This window comes from Haliotis asinina, chromosome 12 (assembly GCF_037392515.1).
Source record: "Haliotis asinina isolate JCU_RB_2024 chromosome 12, JCU_Hal_asi_v2, whole genome shotgun sequence".
NCBI lineage: Eukaryota > Metazoa > Mollusca > Gastropoda > Lepetellida > Haliotidae > Haliotis > Haliotis asinina.
Genome location: NC_090291.1, coordinates 28,217,171 through 28,237,149, shown reverse-complemented (window position 1 = coordinate 28,237,149; position 19,979 = coordinate 28,217,171). Strand labels below are relative to the sequence as shown.

The 19,979-nt window shown below is 38.6% G+C and overlaps 2 protein-coding genes across 5 annotated transcripts in view; one reads left to right on the top strand and one right to left on the bottom strand.

Annotated features, from left to right (window-relative positions):
* Positions 1–948: 948 nt before the first annotated feature.
* On the bottom strand, positions 949–17,262 carry LOC137257736 (uncharacterized). 2 transcript variants are annotated; one of them, XM_067795149.1, is made up of 9 exons: positions 16,973–17,262; positions 13,065–15,274; positions 11,129–11,252; positions 9,899–10,063; positions 8,822–8,906; positions 8,185–8,316; positions 7,854–7,958; positions 6,673–6,852; positions 949–6,196 (listed from the first exon to the last, which is right to left on the bottom strand). In XM_067795149.1, the coding sequence occupies exons 2-9, from the start codon at positions 15,269–15,271 to the stop codon at positions 6,006–6,008; spliced, it is 3,189 nt and encodes a 1,062-aa protein (XP_067651250.1). In that variant the 5' UTR covers positions 15,272–15,274; positions 16,973–17,262; the 3' UTR covers positions 949–6,005. The 2 variants fall into 2 exon arrangements, with proteins under 2 accessions (XP_067651250.1, XP_067651249.1); XM_067795148.1 differs by having other exon boundaries at positions 3,338–6,196; positions 8,822–8,933.
* A 2,301-nt stretch (positions 17,263–19,563) lies between these two features.
* Positions 19,564–19,979, top strand: part of LOC137258040 (membrane-bound transcription factor site-1 protease-like) — a 32,189-nt gene continuing 31,773 nt past the window's right edge. The window contains exon 1 of one of the 3 annotated variants that reach the window (XM_067795583.1): positions 19,564–19,663. The gene's annotated coding sequence lies outside the window, so the exon portion shown is untranslated. The remainder of the gene's footprint in view (positions 19,664–19,979) is intronic. The other 2 variants (XM_067795585.1, XM_067795584.1) reach the window with 2 other exon arrangements.

Sequence of the window (19,979 nt, the reverse complement as noted above, 5' to 3'; positions counted from 1 at the left end):
TAAACAACAATAACATAATCGATTTATCAGGTCCCCATTGTGTTTAGTGGCGGTACAGTATAGACTAATGGATAAAGTGTCCTCTCGTCACGCTGAAGTGGGTTTATATTGAACTACAACAGCTTTTTCATGCGTAATTGAGACGTAATTGGTTTACAAATGAACAATGAGATTCTGGGAAAAAATTAGATGGTACTTGTGTTTCTGTGGGTGGGTATAGGCACGCGTATATACATAAATGACCTTCTTTACATCAGAGAGAAAATCTTAAACGACCATCTCGCCCTAGCTTTTCGAATTGTAAATGATACGTGTCATGATACACCGAGGTCATTAGTGTCAAGTCCTTCCTGAAGAACTATGCCCGCCATTGCTTTGAAGTGCTACTCTCGGGCTGTACAGATAATTCATCAGTGCGTATTTCTGAAAACCACACACTTGATCAATCTAATAGAAACATGCTGTATATTCTGGTTCGAAGAATATGTTTAAAAGTATTTCCTGTTGTCCCCACAGATGCATTTGGGGTGTTCTCTCAGGGTAGACCAGTTGTTTCATCCCCATGACGTTGCTCACCAGGCAGAGCAACAGGAGTGCAACATCTCTCGTGGAACGACTGGCAACTTGGTCGAACAAAATTCTGTTTACTTGGCCACGGATATTTATTTTAAACGCCACTCTCAAACTGTATGGCAACCGTCTATAAATAATGGAGTACGACCGGGCCAATCGACAGACTGACAACATGGGAACTTATGTAAACAGATGGCCAGTCATTCTCATCCTTTCAGTTGCCTCTTTGGACAAGCTGGCGTCTTGCGTTAATTACGGGTTACTATACACTGGTCTTCACGGGCCACTAGGCCACAGAAGCAATCATTTAATTTGGGCAGGGTTGTGAGTAGGCCTGGACACTGCAAGTATATATTAGCAACAAGTACACTAGTATTCAGGTAATCATTTATTCATAAATAATGCATTTACATGTATGTTAAATACATATTATGTTGAAAGCAAGAGGATGTTGCTCCAGCAACAAGAAATAGGCCACCAATATTTATACACATTCTCTCGGCTTCTTGTCTACTACCACACACTGTACATAAGATGCTGTCACCTTCATGATGGTCACACTACTTCAGTAGCCGACTTCCTCAGTTCATACACACTAGTATCTTGTCTGCAAAAACCCAGGATTCTCTGCACCAGTGTACATGCTTTTATGGTGGCCCACTGGTTCACAAACTAACAGAAATGACCGTAGGATACTTCTCTTCGGTTACTGCTTCAGGGAAGCTAAATGCAACAGTTGGCTATGGATTGTCACTGGGAAACCAATGACCATAGGTGCTTAGACTGGGATCCAATCCAACATGTAGCCCTTACTGGAAACTAGAGACTCATATTTAATCAATGACAGGGTGACCCGTCTTCTCCCTTTTTCGAACAAACAGGGGTTCAAAAATATTTTGAAAAGCCATAGGGCAAGTGACTTCAAGAGAGTGACTTGCCCTGATCTTAAGACACAATGCGTGATGTTAACGTTTACTGGACTTTTTATTGAAGAGTGACAATTTCACTCTCCACTAGCTCTACTTTATTATTAGTGCTAACTTTAATAGCTTCTTAATGAGAAGATATGAATTGCAATCCAAGATTATTTGCAGTTTGAAACCATAGGTGGAAATTATGTAGTAGTCCACAGACAAGTAAGACATCCTTATTTGAATATGCACAAATTCTTTGTATCATGAAGAAAATGATGTTAGGACGTTTTACATTTGCCACAGAAATAAGTAAAAAGGAGACATGTTACCCCTCAGAGAAATGTCAATGAAGCCCTGGTTAAGAGGACTATTTTTTTAACATCATAAATTAAAAAAAAAATAATGACACTGACCAATTGCATTGAGAATACTATTACACTTATCTGTCCACCCAAGCATTTAGAATCAAAAGAATCCCTTCATCTCTCTTTGCCTATTTAGTGAAGGTGAGAAATACTGCGAATAGCTCTTTCAAAACTACCAATACTAAATTGCTACTAACTTGAATACCACTGATTTTAATCCACTGGTTTTTGCAGACAAAACAGTAAAATCACAGGTCAACAACTCCGTTAATTATGTATGTCACAATGTACATAGCAAAGTATCAGGGTTAAATGTACATCTCTAACACATCTATGTGATCCGTGATGAATTAAATCCACTTTCTCACAGAGTAACACCAGTCTCAGCAAAGACCAGTCATGATCAGGAGGAGCAAGCACACTGAAATAATACCAGTATTATGCTAAATATTTGTGTAAACAAAAGCAACAATCATCTTTGGGCCACACAGGCTAACAGTAGCATGTAGAATTCTATCACCACATTTACGCTTGTAGGCTGCATCCTTGAGAATCGGTAAGTGGATATTTCATTATCTACATTTCCATAAAGCAAATAAAAACCTTTCACACACACTCAGCACTCCTTCCACGATTTTTCATGTTAGTTTCAATTTTAAACATACACCCAATGGCCATATGTGAGCAGAGAAAATAAATTCATAATAAATATGTAAGTGTTAATACCACCTTTCGACCACAAGAAAGAATACTGGCCTGATTTCTGTTACACTGATATAATAGGTCTCTGGAATATTACCAGGACCTCATCATCAGACACCTGAAGTAAATTATTCTCTGGATAGGGCCCCAATTTATACTTCAATTCGGTAAAATCCAAAACATAACAATGGCCAAAGTGCACACAGTGCTAAAATTTCTGTCAAGATCTTTTAACATTTACCTTGAACCAAGGAACAACTTGGGTCACTTGGTTAAAGGAGGCTCAAGAACACTGTATACAACTGCTGAGAACCAGACTCTGGCAAAGTCTGCTTTCATGACAAGGATTCAGTGATGCCAGGGAAAACTTATAAACAATCACTGTTGGCTTGAACTTGATATATCTTGGTCGAACGTTGTTATCTAGAGGAACATAATTTAAGAGTGACACAGACACATCCTGAGAAGTGTACCTGTTCTTTTAAGGTTGAACCAAACATGTACAGGATGTTGTGTTGGGAACTGTACATGTACAGGATGAAAATTAGAACCTGTACACAATGCCAGATAATGATCTGGATACAAAGACTGTAAATCTGAAATTTACAAACCTGTTCTGTTCAACAAAAATTATCTCTTGAGATTCCTTCAGCACATCGAAGGGACAGGTTCACAAGGAACACAAGTGAATCTAGGTATCAGAACACCTCAACCTCACTCAGTACTATATTTTCTTATTTACAGATTTGTGTGTGTGCTTAACAACCAAAAACACATCTCAGATTTCTTTTTTCTGTTCATAAAAATATCATCTGCAGTTATAGGTGTCCTTTTTCTCTTGTTCCTCCATGTTAGTTGTTCTTGTCTTCTCTTTAACCTATCATTGTTTGGCCAGATCACTAATCCTGTGCTACAAGTATTTCATGGAAAACATATAATTGAATACATTAGAATAGAAAAGAAAGCTTCAGATACACTTCAAATTTTCAATTCCCTAGGGTCGGAGAAATATGTAAACAGATTTGTGTAAACGTTTTGCACTGAAGATTAATGTGAGTATGGTGCTGAGATGTCAGGTATTGTCTCCATGTGACAGTGGACAAATGATGGCTGTGAGAGAGAAGTATATTATGGTCAGTCCCAGCACAGCGTGGTGGAGGACACAGCATGATCAACAGCAGGTCTACAGTGTAACAAAGTAAAACAATATATACAACAGCACATTCACAAGTCTCATTCACTCCTGTAGCACAAGTCAAATGTACACATAAAACAGGCTCAGTTTTCCTCCTCTGAAGATTGCTCACGTTTTTCTCTAACAATCAGAACAATCAATTTTCAATGATTTCTGTGAAAACAGCACCAATGCTTACTCAAGTTTGGATGAGACAACCATACAGGCCTCAAATGCAAAATGAGTATCCAATTTGTTATACATAAATGAGAAGTCTACTATCTATGTAAGATAACATCTGTTAGTTTAATACTCACATGAATAGCAGAACCATACTTGTTTTACTGGGATACCTGCATATATTCACAATCAGGTCCCTTCAATATAAATATGAAACAAAATGTTTACAATTAGTTTCTTTCCACACAGCTTATCCAACTGTTACCAGCCCTACATAAACATGAGCAAGTTATAATAAAAATCAACAGAAAATTCATTGTCTTCTAGTTGAACATTATTTGTGGAGTGTCAAGAGCAGGTATCAAGAAAGGTTTGGTGATTTCTATCTGACCACAGGCGAATTTGCCAGACTTGTCAGAGGGTCAGACGCTATTCGTGAACACTGGACACATACACTTTATTCCCCATGGTCCTGATAAGGTTGATAACAGGTTCCAGATTATTAAGGTTAAACTGTTATCAATTTACTGATAGTACACTGACAGTATATTCAAAGGTATCAAAGAATTATTTGCTCTCTTCACAAAGGTCTGTTTCTGCCACATTTCAGGATGTAGGGTATATCACTAAGAAACACTTCTCTGTAAGGTCGAGATCAGCTGAAAACTCCTTGCCACCAACATTACGCTTCGAAGCCTTTCATGGTCATCACTAACCATATATTTCCATATTACTTCATCCTTAACCATCAGAACATGCATCATCTGATGACAGATTCTTGGCACCTATGTAAGATGTGGCAGTTTTAATTTACCTGGTTTATCAAATACTCAGGTAAAAGATAACAAGAAAGTAACTATGCACAAATATTTCATATCTAACACAAATCTCCCAGTAACTATTTCAACCATATGCCAGTAATTTGTAGCAGATTAAAGAACGGCGAAAATGCCAGTTTAAGGTGAGCTGCATAGAACCGGCCTAAAGCTTGCATAACTGCAATCTTATTCAGGTCAGATCTCAGTCCTCCTTACTCCTGAACAAATTTGTGAATACATCCATATACATTCACATCCGCTTGACCTTCAGCCTGCCTATCTGGGTGGGAAACAATGGGAAAATGACTAGTGGAATGTGTTTTGTGGACATGCAATCATGCAAATTTCTCAAGAATTATTCTCAATAATGGTTCAAGGCTGGATAACCGATTCCATCAGAATTACACCCTTATCTCGATGAAAAGTTAGAATGGCAAAACCTATTCATAGGCCAGGTTGAGTTCTGCCAAGCAGGCTCAGTCTTGAAGTGGACATTCAATGAACATTCAACTATTTCCTTTTGTATGGATTTCAAATTTTGCATTGATAGTTTTGAAAACGTAGTCTGGAATGGAAGCAACCATTTTGAAAAAGGTGCAAATTAAGCCCGAGAAAGCTCCTTTTAAGTTGGATAATGTTCAATCAATAAATAGAAATGATACTTAAATAACTCTGGTGTCCAGTTGGAAAATACAGCACAAAATTGCTTTGAGACATAGCTCTGATTACTCCTTGCTGGCTTTGTTCAACAAATGAAATTTCAGCAATGATTTAAAAGTTTTCAATTCATTTGGCAAGTCTAGTGGTAAGTTATTCCTCATATGTATCCCAGTTTTCTGAAAGACCCAATCTCCATATGTTTTGCACATGATGTTTTGGTGAGAATTCTGATCTCCCATGCTGCTACTCATTCCATTGGTGTGTTAATGTTTTCAAACAATATTTGTTTGACTTGCTGAAAGATGTTCCAAGGTCTTTGTGCAGAGGTAGTGAGCACTAAGGTCTGACTGTAACAAGATTGGCACACTAATATGGAAAATATGGCATCAGTATATCATTATGAAAGGACTATGACTATGATAACTGCTCACAGGCACAGATTATTCTAACCAACTGAAGACTCATTCTTCACAAATGCATGCTCCTCCTTGAAGCAAACACTTGACAACTTGACTCAATTCTCAAAGGTGCTCAAAGACAAAGTGTTTCAAGTAACAGTGATTTTCTTGAATTCAAAAGTGGAAATACAGCGAAAGTGTAGTGGAGACTGTTAGGGGTGTCAAGTTTGTGGGGAGTCTCGTGGTGGCAAATCAGATGCATCAGTCAGTTCCTGCCACAGATCAGACTCTCCCTGGACGAAGAGGGTGATGCCAGCCTTGTACACAGCAGGGATGGAGATGTGGGACGTCAACTGAGCTCTGTACACTGGGTGTGGCATGTTGGATTCTCGCAAGACATTCACAACTTGGCCTGGAAGGAGGGAAAATATCAAATCAACAAGCTTAGTTGTTCCCCTCAATCTAGTGACTCCACAAGTTCTAATATTACTATAGTGACAATACGTCATGCAAACTGCAGCAAACATTCCTAATTTTGGGGATGAAATTCGTAACATGTTGGTTTCATAATAATTTACACAAATACACGTAATCACACATGTTTACAGTTTGGTCACTATTTTATCAAATTGAGAAAAGACTTAAAGCTCAGATGAAACCAAAAATCAAACATAATTAACACAACGATCATTTGACAATTTGTTATTTTAAGTCCATACTGAAAGGTATCAGAATCTGCAAAATTGTGTTTTGCGGTGCATGTAAGTTTTAAATTAAAGAAAATATACATATTGACAAAAATAATTTACATACACAATTACATAATGCACTAAGAATTTTGCCATTCTTAAGGTCATCAACAAAAACAAAGTTAAAGAAAGTTCATACCAAGAACATTTAGAGTTCGCCATCTATCATCTGGATGTCGAATAATCTCCCCGAGGTCAGTGTTGTCACGGAAACGGTTGACCACATCCTGCCGTCTAACCAGAAGTATGGAATCACTAACCAGTTGTTCAAGTACAGTCTCCTCTGCCACGTTCTCCAGAGGATTAGTCAGGTACACACCTGTATATGTAAAGGTTGGGCTCACGCAAACTGCACCATACATACATATACCGGTACACACAGTTCAAATGCCTACGAACTTGACAGGAATAAACCAAACAGGAAGCAGATTTGAATCAGGAAACTACTGCTGATCTTCTTGAAACAATATATGTCTAACAACAACCCACACAAAAGTGAATGAAATACTAAGTAATTTCATGAAAATGTAAGCTTTCTTGGTGATGTGTCCTTGAAACCACTGTTTGAATCTGTGGCTGTTACAGAAAGTTCAATTGATCAATCAGGTTAGAGTGAGAGTGTGTGAGTTGGGTATTATGCTGCTTTTAGCAATATTCCACCAATATCACGGCAGGGGACAACAGAAACAGGCTTCACACATTGTGCCCATGTGGAAAATCAAACCTGGATCATCTGGGTGACAAATGAACATATTAACTACTAGGCTACCACACCACCCCAGTCACATTAGAATAGTAGCAATCATAGAAGAATTTGCCTTTAGTCCCCTCAAAATGTTGCATTAGTATGGATATAACAGACCCAGATCCCTAATCCAAGATGACTGTTGGATCCAAAGCCTTGACAGGACTGAGTTAACTAAGGGAGGCAACTCTGCATAGTGAGTAATAAAGTCATGTCCATAAAATTTCCAAGTCCCCATGTAAAGAGCAAACATGCTCACTAATGTGACCAATATCACGCTGTATGTAGACACAGTCTCAATCACTTATAAAAAAATAATAGGCCAGACATAAGCCTTAATATACTACAAATATCATCTTTAACATACATTTCAGTAGACGCAGGTGTTATTCAGATCAGGAGATCTTGTGATTACTAACCAATGAAAATGTCAACAAATACCATAACTAAACAATCTGACTAAACAAAACCAGAAAGATTACAGACTAACAGATTCAGAATTTATAGCAATCACATCAATACAAAATGCTGATAGAAGCATCATTTATACACATTTTTTCCACTTAAGACAATACCTTTAGAGCTGACACCATAGACCATCTGATGGTGCCATGCGTCAGGGACAGTCCAACCAGCCTTCACCCCCTTCTGCAGGTTGAGAGTCGCAAGAGGCACAGCACCTAGGTTCACAACACAGCAGTACATCATGACCCCCAATACCAAACAATGCAAGTCGGTTTTCATTCCATTATCCATATTCAATACAAACCGAGGATCTCTGACAGTAAGTTTAGATTCCAAACCTTACCTAAGAATTTGAAAGAGAGTGCAGTTACTACCAGTTAGAAATGTTTCATAGACCTGACCATGACAAATTGAGTAAACTTTTAGCTCCAATATACACACCTTTCTTCATCCACTGCCCCAGCCATTTGAGCAGATGCACATCCCTGGATGGCCAGAAGTGGAAGAAACGACCACGTATCCTGCCCTGAGTCAGACTCTCTATACCATGCAGCAAATCCTCTGCCGTGGTGCCTAGAAATAGACAATGCAATGTGCAAGTCCAAGTTGTTAAAGGCTGCATTGTGTTCTGTCTGTATTATTAACTGATGAAAAAACTGCATCAGCTGTTTGTAACAGTCCTGAGATCAGTACTGTGACAAGTTGATCCAGAGAAATCAAAGCCAGGTCTTTCATCGAACGAACACTTTAACCAGCAGGCTATTCCACCTACACCATCCAGGTATGAATCACATTCAGCAGCAGCATTGGTACTTCATCAAATTTCCTTTATGAGTTGTGGAATAAGATAAGAGATGACAAGTCTAAACTGAGGCAATTATAAATATGTCAGGCATTTGGGGTTGAAATAAAGAAATCATCTTAAACATGTCTGACAGCATTATTTTGTTTCAAAATATCTTAGTGATTATAATAGTAAGCACCTTGTACTTCATCACCCTAAATCACCACTCAAAATGTAATATGATAAACAGGAAAAGTCTGGTTTAACCAAACTTTGCCCCAGAAGAATACTTACCTGCCACAGCCCTTGAGAACAAGTACTTAGGAATGGAGCCAAGCTCATCTCTCAGGTTGGTGTGGATCTTCTTACACACTTCATCCTTGTCAACACACACATCAAATGCTTTCTGAAAGTGCATTTTGACACAGTTCGAAACAGTCAACTTAATACTCTCTTAGTCTAACGGCTACAAACACAAGCAGTACCTGTATTCCAGACCTGCATCAGACCGTTAGACAATGCCACATATACCGTGCCTGCCACGGTGCATCTCACCCAGTCAGTACTGGGGAAAACCAACGCCACTATAACATGATACACTGCTAATAAATATATAACACTTGATAAGTCTCAGTAACCATGGTAACAAGTCGGAACTCAAACACTGCTTTTATCATTCATTTCCTTCATTCTTGAACCAGCTTTGTTCACATGAGTGGTCAAATATTTCCTTTCGAACAGGTATCAAGAAATCTACTTAAGTGAAACATTACCATCAGATGTAAAACATTACCATCAGATGTAAAACATTACATCAGATGTAAAACATTACATCAGATGTAAAACATTACATCAGATGTAAAACATTACATCAGATGTAAAACATTACATCAGATGTAAAACATTACCATCAGATGTAAAACATTACATCAGATGTAAAACATTACATCAGATGTAAAACATTACCATCAGATTCATTTGATAACTTGCCGCCTTGTTCAGCACAAGGTTGATATCTTTTTAAAAAATACAGCAACATAGATGGGAGTGTGTGATGGACATGTCCAGCTAATTAAACACAAACAAGGTGGACCCAGTATATTTGTCACTAGCTGTTATCTTCATTCAGCAACTAAACACAACACAGGAAATCTAAACTTTGCAAATCCTTACCATAATGCACAGCATAGCATTTAAAAAGTATAGCAAGATAAGAAATGAACTATGGGGTATCAGTTCTCTTGATACATTGTTGTTTTTGAAGCTTCCCTTATGCATACATGTATATGACAATAAATGCATATAATATTACACAATGAACCATAACCTATTTCCTATCAGAGTTGAAGAAGATCAAGAGATTCTCCTCACCAAGACATTGAGAACTGCAGTGGGCCCACAAGCTGATGTAGCTATCTGCTTCACCTGGAGCACGTAGGCCTCGTATTCATTCCATATCATGACTTTCTCAATACCAGACTTGCCACCACTGCTAGATCGCCGGTCCTTACGTCTCGGAGTCAATCTCAAGGGAGGCTGTAAGAGATGAAAGACAGCACTGCTAGACATGGAGGGAGCATATTTCAGTGTTTTATCATTGCTTTCTCCAGCATACTAATTTGAGTCAAGAACTACAAGGCATCTTATACAACTTTTGCAACATTACTAAGGGAACACATGTATTAAGGCCAAAGAATAACAGGGAATTTGCAAATATGTAGTTGAAAATCATATATAATAAAAACTGTTAATTTCAAACACTTAGAACTGTTCCACATAGACTGTAGACATGACTGCTCTGCAGAACATGTTATTCATGCTATAATAATGATAATACGCCAAAGTTGTCAAGACGAATACACAGTCCAATCAGAATGCATAAAAACGGACAGCATGGATGTCCAACTTAAGGACCCTAAAACATGTTGCATTCCGTTAAGTGCTCACAATGAAAAATGCTCCAACACCACTGGAACTTAGTGGAAGTAAAATTCAAGATATTTCCTTTCTCAAGATGAAAACAGCTGATACAAGCAGCATATGGCAAAGGAAAACCATTCAATTGAAAACTTGCGTCCATCTTTGAAAAGCAAAGATGTATTTAAACAACCACTGATGTCGTTAGACGGTAATGTGACATGATATCAATGCCAAGTGACAGTGATTGTGAATGTTACATTGTGATATCTGTAGCTGTAATCTCTGCCTGAAGATACAGCTGAAACAGATAGGATGGATATTCATGCTGAGTCATTATTTTGTGGATTTCTGTCATCATATACATACATAAATATATTTTTGTTGCTGTTTTGTTTGTATTTCTTCAACCGTCAGGAATAAATCACACCAAGTCTTGCCACATATAAGCATGTCAAAATAACTTGTTTAATTTTTTGGAAGAACAGTGCCTATCTGGATCCCCTCCAACTACATGCTCCTTTCACATTACTGAATAAGAACAAGGCTGAAAGTAAACTCAGATTAAGATTCAAGGAAACTTTCACAAATGCCTGTTACTGAGTGTTAGTTGAGTATTATTCTAATAACATCATAAGCTAAGCAATGTGAGGGTACAATCCATCTCCTGTTTTGTTTGCTAACCTTTCTGTAGGCTGCTTCTTTCTGTTGAGCATCTGCAGGAAGACCAGAGGCAGCCATGTTGCCAGCTTCCTCCGTCTCAGGCAGTGGTTCAATGTCCTCGTAGATGGGCTCCGAGACACCGGACCTTAAAAAAACAGACAAGTAGGTAAAGCAGGTTGCTGCACTGGTAACGAAAATCTCTTCACCATGTTAGGATTTGGAGGGGTGGTGGGGTGCCAGGTTGCAAAAGCGTTTCCCTGTCATGCCAAATGCACAGATGCGAGTCCCCACAGCAATACTGCTATAATACTATTTAAAGCAGAATAAAAACTGACTCACTCATTCACTGTAATGGGTGTCGGAATCCAGAATCCTTGACCAGCGGTCGGGTTTTTTAGGACATCATGTAGTGGCACATAAGTTTCAAAGGGCCTCAATATCTTTAAGAGTGCTCAGTGGCACACTTCAAATAAATTTCTACCAGTGACCTGCTCATCCTAAGTGATGAATCTGACAAGGAATGGTGGGAGCATCGGTTGTGTAACATGTCGGGAAATATTTAGCAGTATTTCTGTATTTTCTGGACAAGACAGCTCAACAAAATAAGGAGTAGAGGTGTGATGATACACAAAATTCATGATACAATACGCATCGCGATGTCTTGGAACGATACAATACGATTTGAAACATATGAGGGTATGTTACTTCCTTTAGAAACGTATATTTTGACATCAAGTTACTGTGTAAATATTGACAAAACCGTCAATTTCTAGTAACAATTAACAATATTGAGGTCAACGATACGTATCACGATACGATAAAAGTATCGATATATTTATCGAGTATCACGATTATCGATATGACGATATATCGTCACAGCTCTAATAAGGAGTATGTCAAATAGCCACCAGCCAAATAAATTTCACTTGAGCTAACAGGCTAATAGATCAGCAATGTCAAAGCCAAACTGGTGGAGAAATATGCTTAATGTAAGTGATGATCTATATAAAAATAGTATGACTCCACAATATCTGTAACAAATTGATTTGATATCCACTTTCATCTTGTTTGAGCAACTGCTGTTACAGTAACAATGTGTACAACCATGTTCAAATATGGACAAATTCACTGTTCAAAAATGTTACAAAATGCTTTAGAGTTGTTAACTGTTGGTTAATTCACACATATTGAAAGTGACATTGCAGCCTTTAATATACCTTAACGTGGTAAGAAATCCATGAATCAGTATGGTTTAAAAGCTGTTTTCAACATTATTCCAATTCAGTCACATCATGTCACCACATGCAAAATAAAGGATGACTGCACAGAGCAATGGAACTCTCAGACATTTACCATTTGGTAAACCCAAATGGCAAAGGTACCATGATGGAAAACCTTACGGCATAACAGGCCAAAAAATACCCCCCCCTCCCCAAGGGAAAAGCGGTTCTGCACAACAGATTGCAACAGTCCCTGGTAAATAGTCTTGGGTACACCTTGCTAACCAAAGGTTGATAGCACAAGCACCTCACACATAAATGTTGCTTTCCGACTACCTGAACACTCTTCTGTTATTTTAAATGTACCCCTCCCACATTACTGACATTTGTGAATACAATCAATGAAAGGGAGATAACTCTAAATCTGTTTTTCTTGTCTGCAAAATATGGCGATGGCTACAAAATAGGCACATGTACTTCAAATAATTCAAAATTAACACTGAGGTGTTTGTTAAATAAATAGATTCTTCACAGATCCCTTATTGCCCATGGGTTAATGTATCCTCAGTGTTTGTACATGTTCCCCACAGCCTTCAGACTCAGATAACATAAACAACCATTGAGAGTACATCAACCCATGGCACCCTCATGACCAGTGAACAACTTATAACATATTACCAAGACAAGACAGTCTCATTGTACAAAAGATTAGCAGAGTTAAGAAAGTAAATACTAACTCAGCATTGACTCGAGTCCTAGCCATCTCTGCAGCAATCATCAGCATCTGCTCCTGGAAATATTCTGGTACATGCTGGTACTCATACTGATCCATTGGGAGGTCCCCATCCTCATCTTCCATCTGACTAGACTCCGGATCATCCGGGGATATGGGAGAACCAAGGTGAGAGGAATCTCTCTTTATGTGCCCTATTGTTCTTTTCCGTTCTTGGTTTGTAACATTAAATTTTATAAACACTTTTTGGTGATTGTTACTTTTGTCATTTTGGAAGTTTGACACTGGAACATGGTAGCCCCCAGCGGATGGTTCAACGTTTGGAGGTGACCTGCTGCTCAAGTTATTCACACATAAGCCAGCCGGGACAGCCATTGGGCAGGAACTATGCTGGCAGCTGGCTGAGCCTTGGGGAACAGTCTGATCCTGACACAACAGTGATGGCCTAATACCACAGTCAGCTGTGTCGCCACCAACATGCTCATGATGGACAGGACCTTTAGGCTCAAGTCTCACACCATCATTATGAACACAGTACCCACTTCCAGCGCCATTATGAAGTCCTGTTGGCCGAATGTTCCGAGAACTTGCAGCAGCTTCTAAGCTTGCTGCTCCTTCTTCATAAAACACTTCATTTGCATCACAGTTAAGAACCATGTCCACTTGATAATCATCTCCATTCTCACTCTCACTACTGTTGACACCATGGTGATGACTGGACTCCATGACCAATCTCTGGGAAGGACACATGGAAGCATCACCTGGAAAACACAAATTGCCTCCCTTCTTTAAGTGTCCATACATCCTGTCACCAAGGATTCCACATGGAACAATGTCTGAATTGAGTCTGTTGCTCGAGAGGTCATTTTCTTTTGAGTCTCGACTCACTTCATGAAAAAGCCCTCCAGCCCCTTCATCTTCACTGAGAGAAGAGGAGGACCCAGCTGAACTTGACATCATTCCTGGAGTTTGTGCTGGAAGATCTGTGTCAATGAAGTCCCCTGTATCCTCCCAGGTCTCTTGTGCTTCATCCTCTGCCGAATAATGTTCACCATCCATCTCATCAAACAGCTTCAAGTAATCACTATTGTCAAAATCTACTTCACCTGATGCTGAAAGATTGGATCTGCACATACACTGTCCTTGAGAATTATGGAATGACTCTCCATGTTGGGAGTCTGTGGAATACTGGCAATGTTCATTTATGTTAACATGGTTACAATGACTGCAATTCACAGCCATGCCATCAAGCTGGGTGTTGGGAAAGTGGTAATTCAAAAACTCACTGTCTGCCTCCTCACTCCGACTATTCTCAGAGGGAGAATTATGTTCATCACTTAAAAGCAGTTTATCATAATCACAGACGGCACCTTCATCAACCATATCAAACAAATCAGGTTCATCTAACTCACCATTGCCACAAATATTAGCTGGTCTATTTTCCATGTGTATGTGAGATAACATAAGACTCTGAGGTCTGGTACAGGGCATGTAAGGAGAGTGATAAACACCATTAGATGTGCGATGACCCACAAAACCATTTTGTTGATTATTTACATCTGAAAGCACACACACAGGAGGTCGTACGTGGGTATTATGCAGATTTACATTATGTTGCTGCATAGACTGACTTGGAGAGTGTCCACTTAGGAAGGCAGGCTCTGTCGAACTCTGCAAAGTTTCTCGCTCACATGTTTTCTTGTTTTTCTGAACAGATTTCGGCCTTGGTGGTATAGGTTGTTTAGGTCTAACACTCCGATCCCTGCCATTAAAGGTTGCAAATGGAGAATTCACAGCACTGCTGGATACAGAAATATGGCCACGTCCTTCTCTTCCATTCGCACAGTGATGATCTGTTGATTCTTCAAATTGAGAATTTGATTCACTTGCTCGCATGGTTAAAGCCTTGCTGTTAATGTGGTTTTCATTCCCATGAGCTGACCCATTGCACATACTGCCATTGACCACTGCATCAACATAATCATCATCTTCACTAGATGTTGACGTGCCCCCATATCCATTTGCTTGGGGGTTGTCGGGAAGATTAACACCCAACGGCATCTGTGTTCCATCCACAAGATTCATGTGGCTGGTGATAGGTTTAGAGCTGGAACCTGGATCAAACTGGTGACCAAGACAGTTCCTGTTCTGTCTACTTTCACCACTGGAATCCCTCTCTGACATGCTTGAAATGTTTTCACCACTTGACATTTCCTGTGGGAAAAAGAATAAGTGTAATAAGGATGATGAAGTTCTGGGAAAATTTTAATTGAACTTTTTAACATGGTAAATATGTTGAAATTGTAAAGATAGAATACAGATAAATAAAGCAGATTCCAACAATAAATGATCGATTCATCTTATCATACCTAATAATCTACAAATATCAGGTGTATGATGTGAATGAATGGCGTGAGTGCAATATGGCTGGGAACACCAAAAATGGCTTTACACACAGCATCCATGTTAGAAAATGAACCTGGATACTTGTGTTATAACTGAATGCTTTAACAGAGATGCCAACCCCAAAGTGTTGCAAATAGTAGTTTCAACATTCAAAATTAGTAGCTTGACCATAAAATTACTAGTTAACAAAATAAACAAAATCATGATGGATTCTGAGAAAAAAAAAGAATATTACAGTCACATGGTTAAATTATTTCTGCCTGAACTAAATGTGTCAAATCGCAAAGGTATTGAAATCAGCTTCGCTAAAATTATGTTTGTTACTTGCAATCATTCCAGTTCAAATATGTCATTAATTTGATTGAATATGATGAATGGAAGGCACATGAAGTCCGAAAATGTATTTCATCGTTGAAAATATATTTTGTCTATATATCCGAATATTAATGCATTTTATTCAAATTTCGTAGGATTTCTAGTGGAATTGTATTGGCGTAGTTTGAAGTTAAAATTCGTAGTGACTACGATATTCAGCATCATGTCAGCAAGGTAACTATTGAATGCCTGCCAAACCCTATGAGAAAATGGTGAGTATGGCAGTGAAATATTTTCTAGATAAGATATATGTGACACTGATGATAATTAACACAGTTTTGGTGACAACTATCAATATTTGACTTGCAACACATGTACTGGTATCTCTATAGCTCTACTGCCACATACAATACCACAACTCCTATCAGATTCTACTAATGGTAAAATAGTGCAATTGTGACAACTATCAACAAGATCAATATTTGACTTGTTATTTATGCATCATGAATGTCCCATATTGTAATCCATTATACTATATGCCTTCTTTAAACTAGCTGTCCAGTGTTACTCATCAGATTCTGTTTGGTTAGCATGCTTAAAGGGTTTTACTTCCTGTCATACCACAATAATTACTGTTCATACATATCATGGTATATGATGTAACAGTTACAATGTATCAACATTTTAGCACATAGTTTATTATGTTTCTATAAACAGAAAGTTTTCTTCTTTGATAAGTGACAATTTGTATGAACAGACCAAATTACACTAGACTTGTGAAAAATGCCTTGATATTTACATGACTGTTATTGTCAGTGACATGATGAAACATGTAATATCACTTTTAAAGTAATCCTAGAAGCTAACTGGAAGTGATATTTGAAGCAGTAATGTTTGTCAGGGTAGCGTGTATACCTGAGAGTGTGTTTGCTTCGTCATATAAAGAATTAAGACCATTACTTCTCTGGCTGTTGCATGCAAACTGCATTGCCCAATGCTTTTTCCATAAATATTGCTCAAGAATACATAGGTCCTACATTCAAACTTACTGAAAATTGTAAACTTTATTAAAGATTTGTAGATGTCGCAAATAGTGTCAGCGTTCGTTTTGTTTGATGCATTGAGGCAGAGTACAGGTTGTAAAAGTGTTCCCAATGAGCAATCGTCGAATATGTTAAGTAGAAATCTTACCAGGGACCATCAGCATCATGTCAGAAGAATTACATCACTGTACTTTCCAAAGACGTAAACTGACATTTTGTTGAGATTTGTCAACCACCATGACACTTCGTCCCGCCGTGTCAACAATGAACTGTTGTGTACCATTTTCAAAAAGACTATCGTGTTAATATTTAAACAGTGTCACTGAATGCTGTCTCTGCATTTTGGTGAATACAGCGTCATGGGCGGTCAAGTAAGCTGAATGTGTTTGCCTTCTTCCTCCTCAACAACCTCCTCCATTTTGACAAGTATCCCACAATGCATCGTAAGTGTGGTTCATACCAAAATGGGAATCGACTGATGGAACATAGAGCGCTCCATTACCATCGCCGTGGCAGATAGTCTGAGGTTATTTAATCACTGTCCTTGATTAACACTTCTTATACCCACATATATCTAGATGGCAATAGCCCATATAACATGTATATTAGACCACCATAATGCATTTCATTAATTCAACATATTTTTGTTTAAAAATATTAAATCTTTGATGTTTAGGCTCTGGCAAGACAGCGAAGGCCGGTACTCCACGAAAGTAATATTGATTGATGCGCTTAAATAATATTCAGTGTTTTGTCAGAATGGTAATGAACACATGGTGCCACATCCCGACGTGGGTACCACACAAAATAAGCATGCTAACAGGGGTTATCCACGCAGATACTCGCGTGTGTAACTTTCTGTAAGTCTACTTGCCTCACTCACTCGATCTGATGCGGTGTATGGTTACGTTTCAGACACTCAAATTTTGCTGTTGCATGTCAGATCGTGACGGAATTATAAAAATGCCCAAAGAGGTACGAGGAGTTGTGAATGATCTGCCCCGAGCGGCTAAACGACAAGCGTTGTGCGAGCGACCCACAACATTCTTTCAAAAGGATAAACATTCCATAATGTTTTGAACATGTGACTGACAATTACGACTACGGAAAGGAGAATTCATGTACGAAATATCAACTGTACAGATGAACTTCACAGAAGGTAGTTAGATTATTCCGATAACGTCGCGTCATACATAATAGATGACGTCAGGGGGTAAAGGGAGCCCCTCGACATAGTGTTACTTCAACTGACCAATCAACGTGCAGATCTGTTAAAATCATGAAGTCATATACCACATGCAACTATCATGAAGTCATGATGACAGTCATTCTAGCCACTTTCCTAGTTATTGTTCCAATAATAGGAACTGATGTCGAGGTAATTTTACGTCATTTATAGTGTGTATCTCGTGGAACTCCGTGTATTTCAGGGACAAGTCGATTAGCCTGTAAATTCTTACAGCTAGGTTAGGGGCGAGTGAGTGGCAGCTTGCAATGCATTGCCACATTTGTACATATTTACTGTTTAAACGTTACGGCGTCTAAGGTTTAGTTCGAAACAAACTAGTGTTAGTTACCTCGATCAACAACGCCGACGTTTAGTTTTAGTTAGACTTCAACATTTCCACATCAAATTTGATAAGTAATCATTTCTGGTTAATAGATAAATAATAAGCAATATCTTTAATAAGAGAGTTTTTATAGTCATGGTCAGTACTAGTCAAGGTAGTGGTCATCTTAAGGAAGTGACCTGCACGGAGGCAGTATAACATGTCTGTTGGGAGTCCATGTTAAACTACGTGATGTCGCAGCGAGCTAGTTCTATAAAACTGACACAGGTTAGACCATGCACAGCAGCCAGAAACACGCGCACGGCGTTACTCCATGAATGAAATCATCTTAGCGTAATACTTAGTATTACCAGGGAGCCCATATAGATAGTTGTAGAGTATCCCTGGTATTATTTATGAATTTATGCTTATTGTAGTGACCAGTTGGTGGTGTATCTACGTGCCAGCTAGTGGACATTTCTATTCCTGATAAATGTGATGTTCTGGCCAATTTGCCGGAGTCTGTAGTACACCTTTAACCATATGGTCTCTGCCCTTAATGACCCTTTCAACCACTACACAAACAGAACTAACAGGAAGGCTTGTCAATTAATATTATCATGAGAAGTCCTGACGTTTCCCTCTTTGATGGAAACCACGAGTACGGTTGGTGCTGTAGCGTTGTAGCAGGGAGACTATATATAGAGACTGTATGTTGCAGGTTGTCCCTGGTTGCAGAGGGGTTGGGCCGATTGGGAAATAATGTTGTGCGAGGACTGTGAGACTTTATACCACCATAAATGTGGTTGGTTGAGAGACATTGTCTACTATTAACGAGCACGTGAAATAAAAGCCTAGCCATAAAAAGAGAATACGCGTTAATTGTTTTTGAGAGCATTAATTGAACCCAAACTAGTCCATGTTACAGAAACCGATTGTCTTTTACTTTGGATTTAATTTAGTGCTTTTTAATATTTTTTTCTAATTTTGTGGAATCAGCGACATACGCGATGCCAACACGTATTTTACTGAGGTAAAATAGTAGAAAGAATTGCAAAGATTAGCGGCTATAAAGCTCCTATTCCGCTAATGTGCCTGGATACCTTTTTAGTTTTCAGCCAATGGGAATGAGCCTTACATCCATGTTTCGGCTGGAAATAAAAATAGGCTGTGGCTATATACACGACATAATATGGAAGAAGACTAAGTTGAACAGAGCATGAGGAATGTAGCGATAATTGTCTTTGTTTACAATTTACGGCCGAACGCAGATGGTCAGTTTACTTCAGGTTAGTTAGGAATAACCTTTTGTCATGTCTACTACACACAATTTGGCAATGAATAGCCCTCACGAAAGAAATTAGATTGGTTGATTATTATCGAAATGGAGCACATTTTAGGAAAGGATTTTAGGTCAACCTAATATTCATCCAGTTAAAAATAACAACATTTGTTGATTTTCGTGGCACGTTTCGTATTTCTATATGTCTTTACATTATCGATGTTTTATATATCAGTGTAGTACCCTGGTACTGACGAGCTTCAATCAGCTCATAAAGGGCGAAACACTGACAATAATGCAGTTATGATATTTCTTACCATGCC

Excerpts from the sequence above, each read along its gene's own strand:
- LOC137257736 (XM_067795148.1), bottom strand. The coding sequence starts at position 15,271 with ATGTCAAGTGGTGAAAACATTTCAAGCATGTCAGAGAGGGATTCCAGT. Across the intron at positions 11,253-13,064 it reads AGGACTCGAGTCAATGCTGA|GTCCGGTGTCTCGGAGCCCA; the intron begins GTTAGTATTTAC and ends TGTTTTTTTAAG. Across the intron at positions 7,959-8,184 it reads GGGGCAGTGGATGAAGAAAG|GTGCTGTGCCTCTTGCGACT; the intron begins GTGTGTATATTG and ends TTGTGAACCTAG.